The sequence below is a fragment of the Phalaenopsis equestris genome, unplaced genomic scaffold (assembly GCF_001263595.1).
Source record: "Phalaenopsis equestris unplaced genomic scaffold, ASM126359v1 Scaffold210756, whole genome shotgun sequence".
In the NCBI taxonomy this organism is placed as follows: Eukaryota; Viridiplantae; Streptophyta; class Magnoliopsida; order Asparagales; family Orchidaceae; genus Phalaenopsis; species Phalaenopsis equestris.
Genome location: NW_018229818.1, coordinates 48,700 through 76,076, shown reverse-complemented (window position 1 = coordinate 76,076; position 27,377 = coordinate 48,700). Strand labels below are relative to the sequence as shown.

General features: G+C 32.2%; 1 protein-coding gene across 1 annotated transcript in view; it reads right to left on the bottom strand.

The window, feature by feature from the left end:
• Positions 1-5,324: 5,324 nt before the first annotated feature.
• The window catches only part of LOC110036773 (proteasome subunit alpha type-7), a 40,553-nt gene continuing 18,500 nt past the window's right edge, over positions 5,325-27,377 (bottom strand). Inside the window, exon 3 of the mRNA XM_020741300.1 lies at positions 5,325-5,691. Within this exon, the coding sequence (XP_020596959.1) occupies positions 5,524-5,691 (168 nt within the window). The 3' untranslated portion in view covers positions 5,325-5,523. The remainder of the gene's footprint in view (positions 5,692-27,377) is intronic.

The following is a 27,377-nucleotide window of genomic DNA, read 5'->3' as shown; positions in this document are numbered from 1 at the left end:
ATCACACTATGAAACAAAAGGGTCTGGTGAAACACTATCACGAGTAACTACGCCTTCAGCACTAGAACAAGAAAAAATAACAAAAATCAACTTACATAGTGGAAAAATTCTAACTGTAAAAACAACTCCAAAAGAAAAAAAATAAATGGTTGTGCCAAAAGTTGTAGTTCCACCGGTGCAAGAAAGACTAACTCAAGAAAACTCTGACAAGTCATATAACAAAGTAGGCTACAATGTTTTGGCCCATTTAAAGCAATTACTTTTTAAATTAAGCTTCTAAGATGCCTTCATTCTTTCTAAGGAAATGAGGGAATCATTGATAAAAGCACTCTTAGATCCGTTCTAGAACTTCTGCCTTCTGTACTTTTATTCCATCTCCTGATTTTTGGGATGTGATGTGTGAGAGATATTTGGAACACCAATCCGAGTTGTTCTAAATACAGTGTCAATTGAAAGATCTTGAAGACAGATATGATCATGTAGAACAATACATACATAGGAAGAGGGACTACGATGTGACTTATGAGGAGTCATTAGTGAAATTTTTGAAGGGTGATCATTCAATTGAGTTTCCTACTTGCCCTCAATTTTCTCCATATGAACACCATCAGTCAAAGGATGAGGGCATTTCTGATGATGATGTTGATGATGAGGAGGATGGATAGATAGAGTTTAATTTTCTGTTATAGATCTTTCATGTAGAGTTTCTCTATTTAGACACTTCTTGTATGTCTTTGTATAGGTGTAGTTGCACTTTCTGTTTTCATGCATTAATGTTACTTTTGTTCTACTTTAGTTTATATTCTATGTGTGTTAGAGTAGTCTTATATGTTGCACTTTCTACGATATACCTATTGATTTTTAGATATACTACTACTCAGCACCTTTTACTGTTTGTACTTGTACTATTACATTTTTAGTACCCTATTAAAACTGATAAAATTTTCTCTCTTCATACTTCAGTTATACTCTAATGTTTTACACTTTTAAAATTCAAGTTTGGGGAGGGTGAAAAACTTTTTAAAATACTAAACTTTATTTATCCTCGATAAACTATATATTTTTAAGTTATTTTAACACAACCTGTGGTATGTGGTTTTAAATTTAGATAATTATATGTTTGATTTTATAAATTTAATAGTAAACTTAACTAAAAGTTTTTAGTAAGAAATGGTAACTCTAAAAGATAAGATATTTTGTATAAAATAATAGGAATATACTTTTACTATTCAGAGTGAGAAAAATTTTATTTTTGAAACATTAAGGATTTTAGAGCTACACTCTTAAAAAGAATTTAAGACTCTAAAAAATTATTACTACACTAATACACATTTTTAAATAAAAAAATGTGAGAAGTTCTTAACTTTATGAAAAAGATAGTGAAGTTCAAAATCATTAAAGGCTATCAAGATATAGTAATCCTCATATGCAAAAGAAAAGAAAAGAATGGATTAAAAATGATCCTAAAAGAAAAGGAAAAAAAAAAAAATCAATAGAAAAAAAACAAGTGAGGAGAACCTTGAGGAGATAACTAATTAAAATTTGGCTTCACTTGAATTTTCTTAAAGGAAAAGACTTATTTAAACTTCTGAACTTTTAAAAGTATTAGCCTCTTTACTAGTTGAATTCTCATACAATTCTTTTCTTTTAATTCTTCTAAAATTCTTTAATGTGACAATGTATAATTTTTTTTAAATGAATATAAAATCAAAATTCTTAACTTGATTACTGAATATCCTTATATTTCAGTTTTAACTTGAATTATTGAAAAAAATTTTAAAACATTTATGGGATAAAACTAAAAGATTCTTTAAGTGAATCCCACTAACATAAGTTATTATATTTTCTTTAAAATAGTACAAAGTTTACTTGAGGACAAATAACGTTTAAATTTGGGAGAATTGACACGCCATAAAATTACATGTTTTTATCATGTATTTTATGCTTATTTTTAATGATATTGCGCTTTAATGAAAGGTATTTGTATGTTTTTTATTTCAGGTGCAAGAAATGGATTTTAAGAGAAAAATGGGCAAAAATGGAACAAAAATGGGTCAATTGAAGCTAAGGACACAAAAGGTGACCTGGCGCCTAGACGCGAAGACATTCTAAAAGGTTGGTGCCTATGCGCGACAGTTGGGTCCCAAGGCGCCAGAAACGGTTTGCGCAAGATTCAATGAATTTGGCGAATTTTGAAAATGAGCCTTAAGTGAACCATAGTTATTTTCAGAGCTCTATATATATAACACATTTCTCCACATTCAAGGGGGGAGAAAAGAGAAAATTTTTGTTTTTTTTAGTAGTTTAGGCCACTATAGTGTGATTTTTGTGTTTGTAGAGTCTTGTGTGAGTCAAGTTCTGTCAGAAAACTTCAGAGGATTGCTTGGGGAGAAGTTTAAGATAAGTATTTGTACTTTTGTTTAAAATTTTTCTTGTAAACTTGGTTTATATATATATGATGTTTTGTTTTGTTATCCCCATGATTTCTAAGTAGTTTTCTTTTTTTTCTCCTTGTAATAAGAATTAATGATGTGTGGGATTATAATGTTTTAAAGATTTCTGTTATTCAAAGAATTTATGATTGTATTTTCACCTGTCTTCATTTACTTTGTGAACTGGGTTATGTTAAAACCCGTTACAAAACATAATGACTGGAAAGGGCTATGATTTTATAGATGACATCGTATTGTTTAAGTCTGAAAATTGGCCAAAAAGTATGATAAAGAGCTTTGTTATAACTCTGCATGGTGCTTCGTTATTATGTAAGGCCGGTCATTACACTGCATGGTGTTTTGTTACTCTACAGTGTATGTCGTGACTCTGTAAAGAGCTTTGTTATAATCAGTGGGGGTTGGCTGACAGTGTTCGATGGCAATTGGTGAGTGGTGCTTATCGATGGTTGACAAGTGTAGGGTGGCCTTTGTTAGACCTTCAATGTAGAATGTTGAAGTTGATTTTCTTCTCCTCTAAGCTCTAAGCTTCCTCCAGTTCAAGCTCTAGCTCCCTTTTTATGAAATGGGTTGGGCACTATTTATAGAGTTTAGGAGAGGTCTCCCTACAAATAAGAAACGAATATGGGTCACTCAATCGGACAACCTAGAGAGATTCTCTCAATTGGATGACATTTTATAAACATTTAAGGGTCGGTTTGGGACAAATTTTTGCTTGCTTTGTTTTTTAGACCACCGCCACAATTCTGTTGGGCATTGTTTTCTTGCCATTTTTTAGAAATTTATGTGGTAAAAGGCTATTTTTTTAACCTGAGCTGTTAAAGTGTAATGGCTGTAAAAAAGTTGTTGTCTGACATTTTAAAAATCATGTAAATTTGTAATAACCACCACAACTTTTTGAAATACAGTTTCTTTTGTAGCAACTTCACAAAAACTTCTTCAAACAATAGCAGCTACCCCAAACAGACCCTAAGTGTCTTAACGATGTCAGAATTAAGTAATCTTGAGTTCGTTGGATTCGTCTCATCGAGATGCTTGATTTAACTATAAGCTTTTCAATTTGAAATTTATTTAACCTTCTAATTGGGCACTATAAACTTTCAAAAATGGCTTAACTGTTTGATTTGACTCAGATTGAACCAACTTTGATGTCATTTTGTTTGTCTCGTCGATCCAGTGAGTTTGACAAGAAGTTTATTGAAGTTGAATTTCTAGATGATTTTTAATTAAAGATTAATCGTTAATTGCTCAAAAAAATACCTCAAAATTCATTTCGTGCCTCAAGATACATGTTGGAAGACGAAAACGAATATGTTTATATATATATATATATATATATATATATATATATCAAAAAATTTTCATTGTTCGATAAGGATCTGAAAGAGTATATACGAGTAATTCATGGATCTGAAAGAGTATATGTTCATTTTATAATTAATTAAAAAAATATATAACCATTGGAAATTTTCTAAACAAAATATTAAAAGGTTTAAAATTAAGTGGAACGAAGGAATGAAGAAAAGGTTCGCCAAGTACCAGGAAAGAAAAAGAAAGGACAGAAAATGTACCAACAAAGAATTTGAGAGTTTTTAAATTTGAGATTGATGGACTTCATCAAAGTTAGGCTCATAATAAAGTAAAATAAATATTGCTTAGTCATAGCGTACATTGGCTGCATCGTATCGTTTATCACTGATGTCAAAATTTGCAGGCTAAATGAGAATCAAACCCTGCAAGTCAACCGTTGCATGCTTCGCATTTTTTTGATGTGATGTGAGATTTTAAGTATTATGCATGCAAGTTTGAAATTTTAAATTCTTATATATAAATGTATAAGAATTGTGTGATATATGTATATATTATATATATATATGCTCCTATAGCATTGACGCCAGGCATTTGGAAAGAGAAATTGTCATTTGCAAATGATTAGTTAGAGATGCAGAAGCATTTTTTTCCATGATTAATATTCTTTTACAGGGAAATATTTTTATATTTTTTGCAAATCACCCAATTCTTATGTATATCTAGCACTTAAACTTAGCTTTTATATTTATACCCCTCAAATCTTTCATCACATACAAACTATCGCTATTTTAACTTTAAAAACATAAAATATGTATTTTCATGCATGGATAAACACAAGAATTTAGTGATATGCATGACAATTTTCTTAAATTTTATTTTACTGTGTAAGCTACGCTTGATGTTTGTTTATGGCTTGTAGCCATATCAACTCTTAAGGGATAACATGTAACATTGATTAGGACGAATCATGCTCCCTTATTCAATCTTGCTATTTTCAGTTGCAAAGGATTGGAAGAACAAAAAAAGGTTGCAGTTTTACAACTTGTACATTCTACATCTTAATTCAAATAAAAAAAAGGCATGCATCTATATATATATAAATATATATATATATAGAGAGAGAGAGAGAGAGAGAGAGAGAGAGAGAGAGAGTGTGTGTGTGTTTGGATGCAACCCATTTTTACATTAAATAAGATTTAATAAATCTGATAAATTCATATTTATATTTATATTGACGGCAATGGCGATAGGAGATGATGCCCATAGCATGGAATCCGCCTCGCAATCTGATTTAGTAAATCTGAATTTATGTTACAAAAACAATGAACGCGAGAAAGGACGGAATACGAATAATTTAATCTTGAGGAATAAACTGCCAAAAAACATTTATATCAAACACTAAATATCAAAAGGAATTGATGAATGAATTATATTGCAGCACACTTAACAAATACAATCATTCGCATGTCAATGAGCATGTGTAGCATAAACGTTTAGATCAAAAACTGAAAAAATAATTAAGTACATAAAATCAAAAAAAGCAGCACCATAAGAAACAAGACGTAAATATTTTAATGCAGTTTTACAGAGAAAACAAAGTTGATTTAATACAGTATCTGTAAGTTATTGTTTTTTCGGTAACATATGGAAGGCAATAATAAGCATTCTATCAATGTTCGATGGCTTCGATTCTCATTGGGAATAAATCTTTTTACTTAAAGGCAAACAAACAATTTATGACTTACAGTGAAGAAGAGTGAAATTAGGGTTGGGTTTCCTTTGAAGGTCCCTTCTTTGCAGCCTCAGCTGCAGCTTTCTCTGATTCAATCTCAGCAACAATGGCGTCGATCTCCGACTCCTCGAGTTGGCGAAGACCATCCTCTTTTGTCATCACAGCGATCTCTATGTTCTTACCCCCACTCTCGACAACCTGAATTAAAGATAACAGAATTTGGATGGTTCCGAATTTTTTAGCAACTGAAAGTATTCACCTCATATGCAACATAATAAAACAAATTATTGCAAACATCCACCCAATACCTATGTATTTACATATTGAACACCTAAACTTTGCTTTTTTTACATTTACACCACATAAATCTATCATATCACATCAAAAATATCATTATTTTAACTTTTAAAAAAGTAAAATACACTTTTTCATGCATAGGTTCGGAGGGGTGGAAGTAAAATTAAAGTTTAACTGTTAGCTATGTACATACATAAGAATTGAATGGTATGTATGTAAATCTTCCTTTTTTTTGGAATATTTTACATACAAATCAATGCAAGTGTTGCTTTCATCCATGTATAAATTTTAGGAAGATTTGCATACATAACACTCAATTCTTATGTATTTACATATCTAACACCTAAACATCAATTTTTACAAACATGCCCACCTTCCATATCATGAACGTTAAATAGTGGTATTTTTTTTATGTGATATGAATGATTTGGGTAGCATAAATGCAAAAATTAAAGTTTAGGTGTAAGATATGTTAATACATAACAATTGGATTGTATGTATGTAAATGTGGCAACACTTAAATGAAACCCCTGCTTGGGGTTACTCAAACAAAGAAATGGGTTAACCTACTAAACCAAGAAAGGCACATATAAATGACATGCAAAGAACACCACCGCACCGCATCAAGAAAATAGCATAATTTGATGTGCATGGTATTTAGGTGTACAAGAATCGCCCCCGATAGGCCAAGAAAGGCGAATATGGGGAGCCTTGGATAAGGACAGCATGAAGTCAGCGATGACTTTATGTTGGAGAAATCACAATGTGTAATGGGAAGGTCTTCATCATCCTGCCGCTCATTTATAAGAGGAGAATAGTGCTCATTGGCGATAAGGGGCTAATGTAATAAGGAGGCTAAGGGGCTAGGCAATAGTTGGGAACATTATGGAGTGAGGCCGCTGTAGATCTACTTTAAATAAGAAAACATTGGCCTGAATTGTTCCAAAATCATTTTAAAGCAATGGTAGAAGATAAGTGCAGCAATCATAGGACATGGCTAAATAAGGGCAGAGCCAGAAACTTTTTTTAGAGGGGGCATACAGTTTTAGATGTGTTATTTTTAATTGCTAGGTGATGTGGGGATGATCAGAGGGGAGGCCTTTTGTGGTTAGGCGGAAGAAAGCTACATGCACTCGATACGAACAGAGATGTCAAAGCAAACTTGGTCCAAACATTCTTTACTTCACCAACACAACCAACACAACTCAAATGCATAAAAGATAAGCATCTACAATTCAAGAGGTAGGTCAGCTCTCCTAAATCCTAACCCTAAAACAGAAGACAACAATCTCATCAAACATAATCTAACCCTGAATATATTAAACCCAATTTATAACCCACAATAATACTAACAAATGACTAAAGTCCCCTTTTAATCTTGTGCCTAAAGTAAGTCATCAAATTAATTAGCGACCTCGACGTCGGTGTAACATTACTCTCCTCCCAAAAATATACATTGCCCTCAAGGTGGAAGAGAAGAAACGATTGTTGGATCAAGTCGTATAGCTCCAACATGATATCCTTATCTAGCAATCATTTTTATTTAATAAGAAATTCATAGTGACACTCATGAATTCAAAATACAGTCATATACACATCCTCCTGCCGCAACATAATAGGTTTGTACCCTGACTTCAAGCCAATCTTACAAGATACTGCAGCCCCAAACAACTCGTCCAATAACTCATCAATCATCGAGATGGATAACTGATCAGGTACGACGTCCTCATTCATTGCCCAATAATCCACACAGAAGTGCCAACTCTCATCATTTTTCTTCACTAATGAGACTGAGCTAAAGAAGATGCTCACACTAGGTTGTATGATCCTTGGACTCGATTTCGTCTGTATGTATTAGGGGTAGTAATATGGGCGCACACTGATGGGAGAAACCCTTGATCTCAAAACATACCAAATGAACTGCAAAAACATGCATATTCTCGAAGTCATTGGCCATCTTATTCTGGTCCAACTTTACAACTTTGCACGTTGGAGAACAAGGTAGAGAATGCAAACATGTAATATACATTCAAAATAAAAGAGAATAAAACAACCGTCTTATTCTAGTTTAAAATTGAGCACGTTGGGGAACAAAAGTAGAGAATGCAAACAACATGAAGTATACATTCAAAATAAAATAAAATCAAAATAATTTAAGGAATTACTTTAAGCCATCAAAAATCTTGAGAATATTATATTTTGGATGATAATAACAACTGTTAAAAAAACAATTGAACTAAACAAAGAAAATCATGATCAAAGTGTCACTGACGTGTTAACTGCTTCAAGTGTTGGTTCATGTAGAACGCCCATAACTCCTCCAAATTCCTATAATTCATAAATTTTATTGAAATAAAAAACCACAAGCCTTAATTTGATAATGGAGCCTTGAAAATCCTAGACTAAAAAATATATTTGTCCCGTAAAAAGATGCGGAGAAGAAAGAGTTCAATATGACTACGGAGGCCACCAACACTACTTTCTTGCTAAGGGGGAGCGTGGATCATTGAGCATAAATTAATTTGTTGCCGAGGTATAGTTTTCTCTCACATAGGATCATTATTTTTGTCCACCATTTGATCGGTTGATTCTACTATTACTACAAATAGAATAAGGTTGTTTCATAGGATTGTTGAATACGAGTTTAGAAATTCATAAAGGATGAGCTTTCAGCCAACAAGATCTATTAGGAAAATTTTGGGGAACCTAAAATCCGAAGTAGGAGAAGAGATAATAGGGAAACAAACCAATCAATGAGCTATTTGATATAGCCATTCGGGCATCCGATTGAGAAGTCTAAACCAGATGTCAAGATTGACAGATCTGAATACAAATGTATCGAGAAATTTTTGGAGCGCAAGTTCACGATAGCGAAAATCTTGATGCAGCTCAAAATTGTTACCTCAACACTATCTACAGGTTATTTGTGGGTCGGGTCAACGTAGGCCCAGCCCCCAGTGCCCCACTGAAACTCCGTGCATGGCTATCAAATTATTTGCACAAATGCAATTTTATATTTAAAAATTGATGCAAAACATCAAGCAAATTATAATGGCCCACTATAAGAGCAAAATCAAGAATTCATGGTGCAACCAAGGATCATAATCACACTATAAGATCAAGATAAAACGCTTAACCTCAAAATAATGCTAAGATACCATCTTCAAGAAACATCAATGAAAAGCCTTGATATGGAACTAAAGAAAAAATCAATAAAATCTAAAGTTTAGAATTCAAATATTATTAATGGAAGATCTAAAAATCTTTCTTTTACTTATTGATCTCTCCCTCAATTTTTCACAGTATATTCTCTCTCATCTTTTTAGCATCATGCTAAACCATTTTCACACAACCTACAAGCTAAAAAATATTCCTAAGCCTATCGGCCGTTGGCCACAATTATGATTCTCTTAAATTAGTTTTGGTCACCCTAAACACTAAATCACAAAGAATTAACATTACCTATTCCAAATATGATAACACATTCCCCTAACATTTCTTAATCTTAAAGCCCAAATAACTCCATATTTCAATACTAGTTAAATATATCTAAACTTTCTTTTACCTCAATCCTCTAGCCTCTAAATAATTAAAAAAAATTCACGGAATACTTCATTTCACATTTAATGACATTACCCTACCATTCTTGAGTGGTTTTGGATCGTGGATCCTCCGCCATTCAATACCTAAGATCTGAATCTCCAAGGAGAGCTCTAGGGTTGGCCAGGACCATATTCATTGTTTCAACCCTTGCTTTCAACCACTGCTGCAAATAAAATATTCCAACCACTCAAATATGTCTCCCAAATCCCATTACCCCTGCCATATCAAATGAAAGCTTAGGTTCACCCTAAACTAAGTCATAAATCGTATGTTTTCTGTTAGGGCTGACAAAAAAACTCATTGTTCGTGTGTAGCTCAAGTTCAACTCTTTAAGTAGCTTGTGTTTGAATATTTCGTTAAGTAAATGAGTTTGAATCTTTCGTTAAGTAAACGAGATTGAATCTTTCGTTAAATGTTTTAAGCTCGAATTATAAACAAGCAAAGCATGAAGAACCCTTCGTTCGATTATATTCAACTTGTTTTAGCTCAAAAAAATAATTTATTAAAAAATAATAATATTATAATATTTTTACATTAAAATTTTATGATTTGTGTAACAAGAAAATGTAAAATTAAAAATATATTAAATCCTTTTAAATTGAGTTTTTTTTAGAGTCTGTTTAGGGCAGTTGCAGCTTATTGAATAATCTGCTGATAAGCTGATTAAAAATAATCTGCTGATAAGTCAGGTGCTGTAGCTATTACAAATTTTTATTTTTTTGAAAAAACAAGACCGTTGTCAGAAAGCTCACTGCACCTATCTAGGTTCGGTGTGAAAACGCTGTTTTTAGCATTTTCAAAACGCATAAGCTGCCAAAATGCAGTTTACCCAAATAGAACAGGTGCGTTTTCAAAAAGTTACCGCACCAAATAAGCTGCCCGAAACGGACCCTTAATCTAAAGAATTTGAATTTAATCTCAACCATACACTTTCATCTAAAACCCTAAATCCTAGTAAAATACTAACTACATAAACCTAAGAAAACCTTAACATTTCCAAATGTTTCTTCTGCACAGCCTCATTTGTTTCTTTCCTTTCCATCCTGAGGACTGAGGGCTCTCATCCCTCGTTGTCTTGTTTCTTTCTTGTCCATCCCAACTTCCCAAGAGCTCCTGCCTCTTATTGTGTGGTTGTGTCATGGGTGATGTGTCGAACAAAAGCTTAAAAGATAAAATGCATTACTAGTGTTTCTCCGGTTTGCCTCCTCTTGAGTCTTATCTTTCAAATCAGAGTTGTGATATGTGAGATCATAGACTTACTAGATTTTGTGTTCTTCTATCTTGCTTCCTAATATTTAACTTCTTCTAATGAGAGCTTCATTCAGGTTTTCTTCTTCATTCTCTCTTCTTTAATTTGTTATTACCATGATTTTGGATTTAGAATTTTTAACTTTTTAAGCTTTTGATAAAACTAGATTACTATGATCTCTCCCCCATTCTGTGATTTTCAAATGGAGATTTAATAATTTTACTTTCTATTCAAAGATAAAAGTCAATTTTAAGAAGGATGGAATTTTTGGAGAAGGAAATGTGTTTTATTATTATTATTTTTCACTTGATCATTTTGGCATGGTTCAAATAGTTACCTGAAAGGTTTGAGTGTTCGGCCTAGTTGAAAGTTTAAGGTTTAGTTTTACTTATAGCAATCATGTTTCTACAATTCATTATTATTGTAAGGTTTATTGTAAATTTAAAGCTACTCTGACATTTTTATCGCCTAATTCTACATAATGGATTGAAATTCATTATTTTCTATTTTAAGTTTAATGTTTTTCATTCATCTAAGTTTTGTGACCATTTTTGTGTACATTGAAAGATTTTTATTCTTTATTACATGTTTTAATTAATAATCAGAGGACTTAAAAGTTGAGATTGAGTTGGATAATTCGAGTAGAATATGAGAGGATGGATTTCATCTTCTCAAGTTAAAGCCCTTCGTAGATATATCTCAACATTCATTTTGCAATTGAGCAATTGTCTTTGTTGATGCTTCTCTAAAATATATTGCACTTATTTTTCTATTGGCAAACATTATCATTTCGTGGAAAGGAAATCAACAGGCGTGAATAGTTTGGTTCTAAACTTTTATGATACTTTTTTTTTGTGGTTTTTTCCATAGATGATACCACGATTAGGCCTGGATTTTTATGACACATCTTAATTTTACTCAAGTGTCTTGGATTTCTATGATTCAATTTATGTAGTAAATTGAAAGCTGGAATTGTGAGCGTTTGGATCTAATTTCTCTTGGGACTTATATCTCCGATGGTTGCTCGAACTGAGTTGCTAATCATAGCAATTTTTTCGACAAGTTTTTATTGTTCCATTTTTTTTTAGTTTAATAGATCTTTCTTGCTTTTGGAGGCATTTTAGTTAGCCAAATGTATAAAATTTGTTGAATTTTCACTTGCCAACAAACAGCAGTCTCTAAAGTGTGGTCGCTTATGTTGTTTTAAATCTTTTATAATTTTTTTTCTACCGAAAGCAAGAATTTTTTTATGTTTTAATGGTTTGTTGAGTATTGGGTTAATTTTGAAGTGCAACAAATGATTTAATTCATTTTTTTTATTTAAAGTGCAGCCATGTAAAATTTGTATCTTTCTCAAACTTCTACTAAAAAAATTGTCATTGATGTCAAAAATAGCAATGAAAATATGAATGTAGTTTCAAAAGAGCTGGATGTACTAGTTGTTAAAATAAACAATGTTGAAGTCCCTGCTAAAAAGTCAAGAAAGAGGAAATGCATGATTTGGGAGTATTTTGTTGACACAACAATCACAACCAAAGGATTGCAACCGCTTCTTGGCAATGTATATATTGTTGCACCAAATTTCATAAATTTAATAGTGGCACTACTTCACAACTACTTAGACATATCAAAGAGTGAAAAATCAAAGAAAAACAAGCATGTCGATTAATTAGATAAAAGTCAAAAAATCCTTAGATTTTGCCTCATGATACAAGTACAGATATTGAGATTCACATTAATTATGACCTAAAAAATTTATGACGGCCATCAAATTAGAGAAATAATTGTAAAAAGATAATCGTGCATGAATATTCATTCATGATTGTTGAGCATTTGTGGTTCAACATCATGTTGAAATCTTTAAAACCCAATTATGAGAGGGTATCTAGAAATATAATTAAAATGATTGTATGAAGGCCTATGATATTGAAAAAAAAGTTATAAGAAATTCTAAGGAATGTGCGTAAGGTTTCATTCACTTTTTAACTGTTTGACTTCAAATAAAATAATTGGTTATATATGTCTGACTCTTCATTATAATAATGAATCTTGAAAAATATAAAATATAATCATTATTGTTATTCAACTAAAATCACCTCATAGTAGTAGTTGTATTTGTGACAATATATATGTTTGTTTACTAGATTAGAATCTTCAAGTGTTCATCATCATCTTGGATAATTTCACTAATAATGATGTTGTCGTTAGCTCTATTAGAGTTAACTTTTAGTTGAGTTAAGCAACATTTTCAGAGTTCTTTCTTACATGTTAGATGTTATGCACATATATTAAACATTATGATTTAAGTGGGCTTGAAAGAGATTAAAAGCATAATTCATCACATACGAGAGTCTGCCAAATATCTAAAGAAGCCACCAATGAGACATCAAAAGTTTGTTGAGGTCTCTAAATAGTTAAGGGTTTCAAGCTCTAAGGGATTATCTATTGATGTACCTAAAATGTGAAACTCGGCCTATCTAAAGCTTGAATGTGCTTTTTCTTTTCGAATTATTTTCAATCAATATACAACTTCAGATGGAAATTACAAATAATTGTCATCTAATACATACTAGGATAAGTATGAGAAAATGAGAAAGTTTCTTGTCGTTTTTTATAGCTTGACAAAAGTATCTCAGGTTCTTTATACCCAACATCCAATATTTTCTTGCTAACCGTTATGCATGTGAAGTTGTTGAAGGAGTCGTCGATTTTCAAAGGATTATATTAAGGAAATAGCTAATGTAATGAAAATTAAGTTTGATAAATAATACATATGGCAGTTGTGTTAGGATTGAAATTTAAGTTTCTTTATTATATGTTTCCAAAAATATACTCATCCATTGAACTCAACTCGAAAATTAAATAAGTTAAAGATACTATTTGGAATATATAATTAATATACACTAGATTTTGCAAGCTCAAGTACATCAAATATTAGTAGATCTTTGAAATTTTCAAGTAATTTAACTTTTCCACAAATTTTGATTGCATGTTTGGATTATAGATTTTGTGGTATCGTAAAGTCCATGGTTTATTTTTGGTCAATAATGATTAGATTGATCTTTTTTCAGTGGTGAAAATTGAACACTCAAATACACATGTTTAACCCAAATGACTAAGGATATTTTATCAATTCCAATAATAAATGTGGCTTCAAAATCTACTTTTAGTGTAAATGGGAGAGTTCTTGATGAATATAAAAGTTCATTATCTACAATGACAATCAATGCACTCATACATACATCTAGCTGAATCAGAGTTTCCACAACTACTATAAAAATGCCCTTGGTAATATACTTTATCATTAAAGTCTTTTAAATTTTGTTTAATTTTGTCTCCATATAATTTTATATCTATTTTCTTCAAATAAACATCAAGAAAAAATCGGAAAAAAAAAACACATGGCTATAAATTTACCGGAATAGTTATATGGATTGTTCAATGGCGTGACCATGAATAGTTTGATGGCTAGATGATTTGCATAATAAAAGATGGTTAAAAAGCTAGATGTTTCGTTATGACACTATTTAGAATTTAATTTCTCATTTTTTAAAATTTTTGAACAATATATTGATGTAGGACGTTTGTTTATCAATGGCTAGGTGGTTTAGCTATTGATGTTAAACTTAACTCGATTTGTATGTACTTTTGTCAGAATTTCTTTTAACCTTCTTATTTTCCTTGTTTTGGTTGTTGGGACTGGGACCTTTTGTTGGTATCAATTGGTTAGAATTTAATTTCTCATTTCTTAAAAGTTTTGAACAATATATTGATGTAGGACGTTTGTTTATCAATAACTAGGTGGTTTAGCTATTGATGTTAAACTTAACTCTTGATTTGTATGTACTTTTGTCGGAATTTCTTTTAACCTTCTTATTTCCCTTGTTTTGGTTGTTGGGATTGGGACCTTTTGTTGGTTTGATTGTTGTTTATCGATTGGAATTGAGATGTGTTGGTTGTGTTTCTCTTTGGTTTCTCTCTGAGAAATTTAGTTTGGAATTGGTATCATGCAAGACTTAATTTTAGATTCATATGAAATTCAACAAAACTATAAAATATATTTTCCTATATTCAGGATAGAATCAACATGATTTGTTTCAGATGAGTTATGAGCTCTTTTGTTCTTCCTCTTCTCTGTTGTTGGTGGTTTTTGTGAAACTCGATGTAATCATTTTGCTACTAGTTTGTTTATTGTTGGATGGTGGAAGCTTTTAAAGTATGTTGGTTGTTGGAATTTGGAAATATACAAGTTCCTTCTAAAGAGTTTGTTTATTGTTAAATGGTGGAAGGCTTTAAGCTTTTAAGTTATATTGTTTACCATTGGATGGTGGAAACATCATCAGTTACTTTTAAAGAGGAGAAAGTGTTACTTACAACATTTATACCTTTGTGAGAAAATGCTAGAATTTCTCATAATTAATTGGACTAATCTTTTTTCCTTAATCCAAGAGAATTAAATGTATTTTTGAATTGAAAATCTTTTTTTTTTTTACGTTAATAAGCAAGTTTTAATTTGAAATTCAGTTATTTCTATCCAAATTTTGAATGCTTGGCTTCTGGCATTTTTATTTGAAAGATTTGCAAACATACCACTCAATTCCTGTATTTACATACATAACACCTCAACTTTAATGTTAAGCTTCTGGCATTTACATAAATACATATCTAGCTGATCATAACTTATTGGATCAACATTTGGTTGTTGGATCGTTGAATATTGAAGTTCCGGTGCCCTTTTGAAGAAGTGGCTCGTTTATAACTTGAAAAAGTGAAGATTTGGAGATTGGTTGAAGACTTGCTAAGTATTTTCTCTGGTTCTTGAACTTGTTATAAATGTATTTTGTTTGCCTTTAGATTTAATGGTGTATACTTTTTGCGGTCAGGTGGTTACCATTTAAAATCTCCAAGGCATGTTTTCTAATGTTTTTTTTTATAAAAAACAGATATTTCTCTTTGATCTTTTATTGATTTTGAACAGATCTTCACTTTGAGCAATGATGATTTTTGAGATGGCTTGAGGACTCAACTAATTTGGAATTGTTTTAGATCTTTAGTGATTTCAATGCTGTCTTTTTAAAAAAAAAAAATCTAAATGTAGTGTAAATGTGTAATAAATTGGAATGTTGTAATTTATTTTTTTAGATGTAAATGTTGAAAATGTATAGAATTTATAATTGCAATTAATTTTAATGAAGTAATACATTGTTATGTAATACTATTTTCATTTGTGATTGTAAATTTGCAATTTTTCTCTTATTTTTAAAATTAATAAACAATTTGTGATTAAAAAAATTTAATACATGCTTGATAATGTAAATGTATTATTTCTCTTAAATGTTTTAAAAAAATAATAATATTTTTAATCTAAAAAAAAATTTAAGCAAAAATTTTTTCACCCAAAATTTATAATTTTTATTAATTTAAAAAATTAACAATTAAAACAATTTTTTATTCTACTGAGCCTAATTCAAGCCAAACGCAAGTCGAACACAAATAGTGCTCACGAGCTGATTCAAACAAGAGTCGAACATGAGAAACAACAACAACAACAATAACAAAGCCTTAATCCCACTACGTGGGGTCGGCAACATGAATCATTTTTCTCCACTGCGTCCTATTTAGTGTCATAATGTTATTTAGTTCTAGTAAATTAAGATCATTTTTTAAACAATAAGCCCAAGTCTTCTGAGGTCTACCACTGCTTTTCTTAACACAAGTTGAATCTAAAACATCTACTCTCCTAATCGGATAATCAGATGGCCGAACACGGGCAATGGTATTTTTTAACGAGTTGAACACGAGTTAGACTTATGCTCGCTCATGCTTATCTCGTTTACACCCCTATCTTCTACAGTATCTCATAAGCACGCGCACATACTATATATAAGAAAAGTGAAGGATGACATAAAATTCAATTTTTCAATTCTCCCTAATGAATTTTGATGACCATTGCATCTGATGTCACTGAGAAACCATAAATATAGTTGTAAGGCCTTTGAATAATTTTCTAAGGGCATCAACTTCAATATGTAAATTAAACCCTCGAGAAGGCTTGTCATTACAAACTCTACCATGAATAGAAGCATGAATGAAAATTGCTACCTACAAAAACATCTAAATTGTCTATAACCCTAAAAAGTTGTTAATTTCAAACTCAATTTAAGTGAATCGCTCATAGTGAGCCAAAGTAGGAGAACATAATCGAGCCCATGTGGCTGATGTTTGTGAACCAAGTAAAACTCATACAAGCCCCTTGTAAGCAAGATTAGTATTACTAATCCTATCAGACCCAAAAAATGATATTCCTGCATAACCAAAAGATCTAGATTACAATAAATAAGGCGTGCTTTAATGACTCCATCAAGTCTCTAGTTCATTAATACTGGCTTACTTCAAGCTGAAAAGAGCAAGGGTTGAATTGAAAAGATCCAATCATAGCTTATTTACGGTTTAGACTTGTCAGCCTGCAGGGCTCCAATTAACATCAAAGCATTCACAAAAGCAAATGGATTCATTTTAGAACCCAATAGAGTGGAGTCTAATTTAACTTGGAAGAGCAGCCAGAAAAATTCCACTCGACTTGATTAGTAGTAGAAAGTTAGACCATATCATTACATAAATGATTTTTGATTGGACCACCGGTTTGTTTAGAATATTTAATTAAATCATTAATCTCGAGCTTAATTTGAAGTCAGACTGAGCACAAGTTCACCACTCAAGTAAATTTAAGCTAACTATTCTATTCAAGCTAAATTCCAAAATCATTACAAATTGGTTGGCATAAATTTACCCCAAATGGTGAGCCTATTCCTATAAACCTACAAATCAATACAAGGACTATACCAAAATTTGATAATTGTTAAATGACTTTAAGTAGGAAACCTAACTCGATTGACTTACTCTATGAATACAGCCAATCAAACTTCAACTTTAATTAAGTGAGAGAAGGCATGCCCAACTCAGAATTCAACAGTGTTGAACTGGACCCTATCAGAACCTGGATCAACCGCAACTACAAATTACATGGGTGAACTCAGTCACTAACCAACCCACCCAATAAAGACTACTGTAGATCAATTGTATCATTGGAAAGGCACCCATGACAAAACCTGTGATCTCAAACTGCCTACACGTGCCACGAAGGCTTTGTCCGCCACTACTCTACCTTTCTCTATCAAATTGTGCAATCTTTGCTCTATTATAAAAGCTTCCAGCCACCTCAAAGTCAATTTGGATTCTACAAGCCCCTCCAACATAACAATTAAATCTCACCCAAAGCACTTGAAAAGGAGCTTCACTACTCAGACAGAAGCAAGGAAATAGGGACAGGCTACTGATAAGTACCACTCAGCAGCCATTGCCATAACCTTCTACCATGGGTAGAGTTAAGCATATCTTACAATTTAAATCCCTAAAAAAGCTTATTACTATCTTGGATACAATCTCCTCCATTGCACTCGAGCATTGTACAGCATCTAATTAAGTCAAAAACTTTCCAATCCTTTTTAAACGCATTGGTGAACAGTTTTGAACCTCCATGGTTGGTTCAAAATATGTAGTAAGCCTAGATGTTCTCTTGAGCCTCCAAGCTCACGGATGATGATTTTAGAAGCTCCCCGGATCTCTATAATAACCCAAGATTTGAGAACAAGTTCCCTAACAGTGCATGGTGTGCTTTCAACAAGGTTCTTTCCACGACAAAGTCTGGAAGTCCCAAGCAACATGACAGCATAACCCAGGTGTTCTAGGAAAGTTTCACACAATATCTATGTGAGGCAATATGTTGAGCTTTCCGAAGACGTATAAGAGTGCTGCATTAGAAATCATTGGAGGGAAATCTTGATTATATGGGAAAACTAGCTTAGGACTAAAAGACTAATAAAGCAACAATCAAAACTTAGTTAGAAATATTGAATTTATCTCTCTAAAAATAAAAAAAAACAAACAAACAAACAAAGTCATTTTTTGTTTTCCTTTCTTTCTCGGGCACTGCCATTTTTTATAGGGTGCATCCAATGCAAAACCCTAAACAGTTCTATTTTGAATAATTAAAACCAAGAGCAACAATTCTTGCTTCTGATCCCCTCTGCCACTGGTTAAAGCTGCAAAAGCTCACCCATCGCTACAATTATTAGAGTTGCAGAGAAGGAAATGAAAATTACAGTTCCCTCAAATAAAAATCAATGGCTGAGAATATTCCATAAATTTGAACTCCAACAGCTGATGATCTTAAATTAATTATACATGAATCACTATACGCAAGAGAACCAAATGTAAATCTAAGAATCAAATGCAGTTCTTGGATCCCACGTGGACCATCCAACCGCTTCAATCTAAACCAAGAAAGGCAAACTTAAAAATCTAAAAACTGAGAAAAGTCAAAAGAAAACTATTAAACCTTGAGTAATGAATCATAACACAGATAAAACAAAGTGAAAGTAAGCGTCAAGCCTAAAAAAATAAAATTATAAAACAAATAAAATAAGAACCAATATCTAATAAAATGAGTTATATTGTAAAATTTTTTAAATGGCTTAATCAAATTTAATGTAATCAAATGCTTTAAACCAATTTACTAGACATAACAAATCTAACTCGAATGAAGCCAATGATCAAATCAAATTAAAATAAATTGAATCAAAATATCAACAAATTTAATCACTAATCATTATTAAACAAACATATATGAATCCAAGAAATGCAATAAACCTTCAAACAAAAATCAAAATCATACAAATCGTTTTAAAACAAATATAAGAAAAATCAAAGATTAAATAAATCATAAACTATCCAACAATGAATAAATCTTCCAAATATCATTTAAAAAGCACTTGCCTTCGAAAAATAATATAAGAAAAACTTTACAATCATTGGCTAGGGTGACCTCATTAATCCCTTCATCCCACTTAGGGACATTCAACGCGAATTTTTAGCAGATTTCCATTTTGGAAAGCAATTTTGGTTCGTTTGGGAGCCCGCTTATTTGGTCTGTTTCATAAAATATCATCCACAAAACTTTCGTTTTGCAAATGGTGGGGCGAGGCTTGACTCCGCGTAACAGTACTGCGGCGTGGTCGGTAAATTACTTCGCTTTCTTACATCTTTTCCACATAATTCCTTGTTTTATTTGTGATATTACCTCTCATTTGCCTTCACTGAGAAAAATCCAGATTAGGGCATACCAGTGAGGGGCTCTTTCTTGTAATGTCTTCCTATGATTGGGTTGCTCTGGTTGGGGTTCCGTTGGTTGTAGATGGGGGTTGCTCTTGTTGGGATTTTGTGGGTTGTCGTTGGGGTTTGGCTCGTTGTGGTTGGAATTACTCTTGTTGGGTTTTGTTAGTTGTGCATTTTGTTGGTTGTGGTTGGGGTTACTCTGGTTATAGATTTGTTGGTTGCGGTTGGGGTTTGCTTTTGTTGGGATTCAGTTGGTTGTGGTTGCAGTTGCTTTGGGTTTGGTTGGTTGTTGTTGGGTTTGCTCTAGTATTGATTGTGTTATATTTATTGGTTGGCTTACTACGAGGAAATTATGTTGTGCAATCCAAGCTATGTGAGTGGAATACATAATTTGGTAATTTGTTTTGGGTTACTCTCTTGGGTATGCACTGGATTTGGGAGATGATGTTGTTCTTAGAGGTTTTGTTAAGTGCAATGAATACCATAGGAATGTAGTTCTTATGTATTCACATATCTATAGCCTAGATTTTAAATTTTACAAATAAGGCATTTTACCATTAAAATGACGGTTTCACTTTTCAAATTTTAAATTGTGATTGTTTTTATGTGACATAAAAAGTCATAGCTTGCATAAATGCAAAAGATAAGTTCTTTGATATGTATATACATAAAAATTAAGGGTATGTAAGTAAATGCCGCGTCTTCTTTGAATGTATGAGTATAGCTTCCTTTTCAATATATATTTTGATGTCTTGCATACATAAAGCCAACTATTATGCATTCATATAGCTCCTTATCATCCTCATGGAAGTGGTTATCAGCCTTGTGTATGTTTATGATTATATGTTGCATTTGCTATGGTAATGACATTGTGCATGTTATATGTAATATGGGTTTCAAGAGTATTAGTTTTCGTAATATTATGTAGAATAATGATGAAAAAAAAGAATAAAAAACTCAACTGATCACCAACTATGATTCACATAATTGTTTTCACTTCTTTGTAATCACAGTTAACCACATATATTACCTGATCTTAAAGCATGCATGACACAATTAATCACATATACTATCTTAAAGCCAGCATAACACAGTTAGTCGCAGATACTATCTAATCTTAAACTTTGCATGACATGGGCAAACATAGTCTTAAAGCATACCCGACACACTCATCCACAAATACTTCATAATATACAACATACCTAACACACTCAATCATAAATACTACCTCATCTTGCCACCAATGTTTATATGACTTCGAATGCAGTTGGAAATCTTGAAGAGACAATCATTGATAAATTGATCTCACTAAGATCTACTTCGACCTGTCTTTTTAAAATCCTGTTTCAATTTTTTTAATCATTTTTTTAGTTATAAGCTCAATTTTATAATTTCTTCTAAATCTTTTATCTTCTTGGGAAAACAAAAAGAATATTTGGTGAGAAGGAGGTGAAGATTATATTGTATGATTTATAATTGAAAGAGATCGAAATATGCAATAAACAAACCATGCATGCCAATAAAGAAGGTTGGAAAAAATTTTCACGAAAAACAGAAAGACTGATAAAACACAGTTGAAGAACAAATTGAATCAACTCAAAAAAGACTAAAAATTGTCTAAGTTAGAAAGGAGTAACTTGTTTAGGTTGGGACCTTATTAAAAAAATGGTGGATGTATCAGAGGAGTGGCAGAGAGAAGAACTTTTCATGAGTAAAAAATGATATATGAATTTTTTATATTCTCATATCAATTGAACTATGATTTCATCAATTGTAGGTCCTACCCAATGCGTAAAAAAAATTATGATTTCTGGCATAGACCCTAAGCTGGAAAAGAAACTTGATTCTATGTTTCTCTCTGGTGTGGCTACAGGCTCCAATGTCTTGGCTACAACTCCGGATGTCTCTTGGAATTTAGATTAGACTGAATATGCTCATTCAAATGAAGTCCACGAGAAAGCACCATAAAAGAGAAAGAAGGTGAATCAAGTCATACGAAGCATTATGCAGCCTCCACACAGAAGCATAAAAAATTGTCGAAGCTCTATTTATCTAAACAAATTTCATAGCTCTGTCATAACGTTAAGCTGGAAGAGAAACTTGATTCTATATTTCTCGGTGTTAATGCTCTAGGATCCAATGCCAGGGCTACAACTCAAAACAACTCGTAGAATTTGGATGTGTTTGAATATGCTCATTCAAATAAAGTCCACATGGAAGCACCACATAAAAGAAAAAAGATGAATCAAGTCATTTCAAGCGCTATGCAACCTTCACATAGAAGCGTAACAAAATGAAGGTCGGAGCTCAACAAATTACCTGAGCAAATTTCATAACTCATTACGATGTTCACTAGTAAGATGTCCAGTGCTCACACGGCTATTCAAGGATACCCAGATTTGACATAAGTGGTGAAGCTACTAGGCTCCACACTTGAGATATTCGATGATATGTCGCTATATTATTCATTAAAAAACTTCTAGAGAATCAAACAAAGCGGGAAACTTTCATTACAATGGTGTCGGAAGGGATGATTTCTTGGTAACAAAGAATTGATTCAACCCTCGGTGATTGAAGCCCGTGGCATTATAATTGAATGTGATAATAGTAATGTCATTGGCTTCCTTCAAAATACAATGGATCGCAATTATTGGAGCCAATCACATCAACATAGCTCGTAGCTGGCCTTCCTATCTACCTTCAAGCACATGATTTTTCATTTTATTCACCTTCAAGCACATTTTATTCACCGTTTTTGGAACAAGACTGCCAACTTTTGCAATAAAAAAGCCTTGAATGATAGTGTTTTGCTTTTTGATTTGCATAGCTCTCATAATCTTTTTTCCTTTATACAAAATGATACGTTGCATACATGTAATGCCAAAGGGGTATAGTTTTGTAATTTCCTTTTGTTTTGATTAACGCAAAATGCACACCTTTCAAGGAAGGGATGATTTCTTATCTCTGGTACTTTTTAAAAACATTGGTCGAGCTAATTTATGTGTTATTAATTTATGTTTCTAAATAGTATGTAATAATTTGAATTTTTATATACAATCTCATGTGTCGTATTTATGTGACAATTGATCACGTATGTTTTGTACAAGTTGTGCTATTTTAATTATGTAGTTGTTCACTTATAATATAGTTTATTATTTTTTTATATATTCTGACATGCATAAAATAGTCAGATAAACTCATCAAATGAAGAGAAGATTATAGAGACAATGCGACGAACAACAATTCTAACTACTACAGTGTGTCTTATCAATGAGTATCAGCAGACATATTTGTAAAACACTTCATCCTCATCTAAGGATGACAAATGGATTAGTGAGCTACTCCAAGATCATCCGAAAAAAATTTATAGTATGTTTCGAATGTCAGGAATTTTTTTTTTGTGATTTGTGGATTAAATTGCAGAATAATTATAGTTTATATGGATCATCCCAATTTAAACCCAGTGAAGTACTACTTATCACTCTATATGCTAACATAATGAGTCTATCTATGCTAGTTTCGAGCGATATTAGCATTCAATTGAAATGATCGATAGATATTTCAATATTAGAGTTAACTATTTAGTTAAAATGTCAAACAACATTGTTAAATCCATATATCCATGTTTTGGGAATATGCCGAGAGAAATATAAAACAATAAGAGACACGTCATTCTTGAAGGTATTGATTGTATTATCTAATTAATTTGTATGCATGTTATATCAAAAATAAATCATCGTCGTGAATATTTTAAACAGTATTATATAGGAGAAATTAATAACACACATGTCGATGCACGTGTTGTGAACAACGATAAGATTGCATAATTCGGATATTATGGCACTGGAATATAGAATATCTTAGCAGTTTGTGACTTCAATATATGTTTTACCTTTTTAATGGCCGGATGAATGGAATGCTCATAATAGTTGCATATTCAAATTTGCTTCTCGGCGATGTGAATACTAATTTTTCAATGTCTCTACCAGGTTAGTACATTCATGATCATATATGAAGAGTTAAATTGGAAGTGATGTACTAATAATATTATTATTCAAAAAAAATATTACCTCATCGATTCAAGATTTTTCCTACAACAAGGTTTCTTAAGACCCTTATTTGATATAAGGTATCACATTTCTAATTTTGAGCACTGCAACCAAATGATTAAAGGGAGGAATGAATAATTCAACAAAAGACATTCATCATTATGAAGTGTTAAGAAATAGGGCAAAATCTGAGATATGCCGACATATTCCATAGAAAATAGATAAAAATAGTTGATGCAACAACAGCTCTACAAAATTTTATATGAATGCATCCATCTCGAAATGATCTTGATTTCAGGGCATTAGATAAAAATCTAACATGCATATATGTAAAAGCATTCGACATCGAACAATTGCTTGAGGAAGACTTTGGTACAAATGAGTTCAATAAACCCGATATAAAGAGTGTTCAGGAGATATAATCCAGTTAAGTCGAAGAGATTACACATGTTTTAGTCAAATTAATGAGTACATGTGACTAATATTTTGTAATGCCTTATGGTTGATGTCTACTATTTGAAATATATTAAAATTGATTTATATATATTTTCTCTTCCATGTTTTTTATTTTGATTTTTAAGGTTATAACTTTAGAGTTGCATACTTTTCCTTCTATGTGATTTTTTCGGATTATAAATCATAATATTTTTTTTGTTCTATTGAATATATCGTCTAATTTATCGATTAAAAGCATATTGCATTATAACATCAACAAAAATGAGTTCAAGCTCATCAAGTGATTCAAGAGTTATGTATTGTTATTATGGTATGTGTTCTGAATACACATCAAGAAGAGAAGGCAAATATGGAATGAGATTTTATTATTTTCCAAAAAATAAAACACGTGAAGATTGTAGGTTTTTTCAATTGACTGATGATATTATGGAGTTCACTCCAGATAGTGACCACGTAAAGAGATATGTTATAGACAGGAAGTTATCACGAAAACTTAATCGCCTGGACACAAAAGTGAACGGCATTACTTATTTTTGTAAGTTTTATTATTGAGATAATATGCTTAAAGTAATGTCTTAAAATTAATGTGTTAGATAAATTATACTTCTAACGTGTTTTCTAAATTGTTAAAGCGGTTATACTGGAATTATTTTAAAAACTGCACTCATTCAATTTACATCTATAAGAACATAGTTATATTTTTATGAGAAATAGCTACACCAAAACAGATTATCAAAATAGATTGGTTGTTATTCCACCAACAGCTTTCTGACAGCTACTTCAATATGCAACAGTCGCCCCAAACATAACCTTAGGGTGTATGTGGGGCTCTTTTCAACCTCTTTTCACTTGGAAAGGAACTTTGATTCGTTTGGGAACCCGCTTATTTGGTGCATTACATAAAATCTCATTCCCAAAACTTCAATTTTGCGTAAGGCGGGGTGGGACTCGATTTCACAGAACGGTATTGTGACATGGTGGGTATATTCCTTTGCTTCCTTTCATCTTTTCCACATTCTATGTTTTATCAATGATATTACCCCTCATTTACGGCTTCTCCCTCATCTTCACTGCAAGTATTCCGAGTTAGGACATGTCAAAGAAAGGTTTTTTTTCTCGCCGGTCTTCTTGCCTTCGAATCATCTATATGTATCTCGTTCCTCTTTGATTTTGGACACATGAAGAAGCTTTTTGTTTATTGTTCTCAATTTTTTCTTTCTTGACGCCAATTTCTAAATTTCAATCTTCTTTATAGTAGGGACTTCGATTGTAATTTAGGGTGTGCATTCCATGCTATTTGGGTTTTGCATTTCATTCTATCTACTTTCGAATATGCATATGGTAACTTCGTTATCAATTTTTGGGCGTTTGTTGTCCATCTGTGTTGCATTTTTCTTGTTGTTGAAACAAGTGTGAGCTTTGCAAATACATAAGAATTGTGTTCCCTCTTTGGTCAAGGGTGTGCATTCCACACTATTTTGGCTGAGGTTGCTCTGGTTGGGCTTGCTCTTATTGGGGTTTTGTTAGCTGTGGTTAGGGTTTACTATAGTGGAGGTTCGGTTGGTTATGGTTGAGCTTGCTCATATTGGGTTTTTATCGATTGTGGATCTTGCTAACTGTGGTTGGGGTTGCTCTGGTTGGGATTCGGTTGGCTATAGTTGGGTTTGCTCTTATTTGGATTTTGTTGGTTGTGGATTTGGTTGCTATGGTTGAGGTTGCTCTAGTTGGAGATTTGTTGGTTGTAGTTGGGGTTACTGTGGTTGGGGTTTTGTTGGTTGCAGGTTTTGTTGGTTGTCGTAGGGTTTGCTCTAGTTGGGATTACTCTGGTTGGGGTTAAGTTAGTTGTGAATGGGGTTACTTTGGTTTGCATTCGGTTGTTGTTGGGTTTGCATTTGTTTGTTGTTAAGTTTGCTCTGGTATTGGTTGTGTTGTATTTCTAGGCTAACTTATCATGACTTTGGAATTTTTATGGCGTGCAATCCATGATAAGTGAGTGAAATATATGATTTAGTAATTTGTTTTGGATTACTTTCTTGGTTTGCACTGGAATTGAATGGCGATGTTGTCCTTGGAGGTTTTGTCAAGTGCAATCCATGTTAAGGGAGTATAATTCTTATGTATTCACATATCTATAACCTAGATTTTAAATTTTACATATAAGGCATTTTACCTATGTAGTAAAAAGTGTATTTCACTTTTCAATGTTGAAATAGTGACCATTTTTATGTGTGAATGGTCATATGTTATATAGATGCAAAAGATAAGTTCTTTGATATGTATGTACATAAGAATTGACGATATGTAAGTAATTGCCCCGATTTTATGTAAATGTATGAACATTGCTTGTTTTTTAACATACTGACAAGTCAACTCTTTTACATTCATATAACTGCTTCTCATACTCAGGAATATGTGATTTTGGCCTTGTATGCATTTTTATTTATATGTTGTTGTATTTGTTATGGTAATGCATCGTGTATGTTATATGTAATGTGGCTTTTGACGGCATTGGTTTTCGTATTGTTGGGTAGAACGGTGATGGAAAAAAAGAATAAAGAGCTCAATCGATCACCGGCTGTGATTTATGAAATTGTCCCCACTAGTTTACAATCACTACTAAACATAGATACAACCAGATCTTAAAGCCCGTGTGGTAGTTAAACATAGAAACTACCTGATCTTAAAGCCAACATGAAAGTTAACCACAGATACTATCCTGTCTTAAAGCTTGCATGAACTACTTGGTCTTAAAGCCTGTATGACACAGTATAACCATAGATAACATATGGACTTAAAGCACACTCGACACACTCATCCACAGATACTCATCGGTCCTACAACACACCCAACACACTCAATCACAAATATTACCTCACCTTGTTACCAAAGTGTATATAATTATTGAATAAAATTGGTGATCCTGGATAGGTCAATCTTTGATAAATTAATTTCACTAAGATCCACTTCAATCTTTTGGCTTTTTTTTTTTATTTTATTTCAATTTTTTAATTACTTTTTTAGTTATAAGCAAAATTTTATAATTTCCACCAATTTTT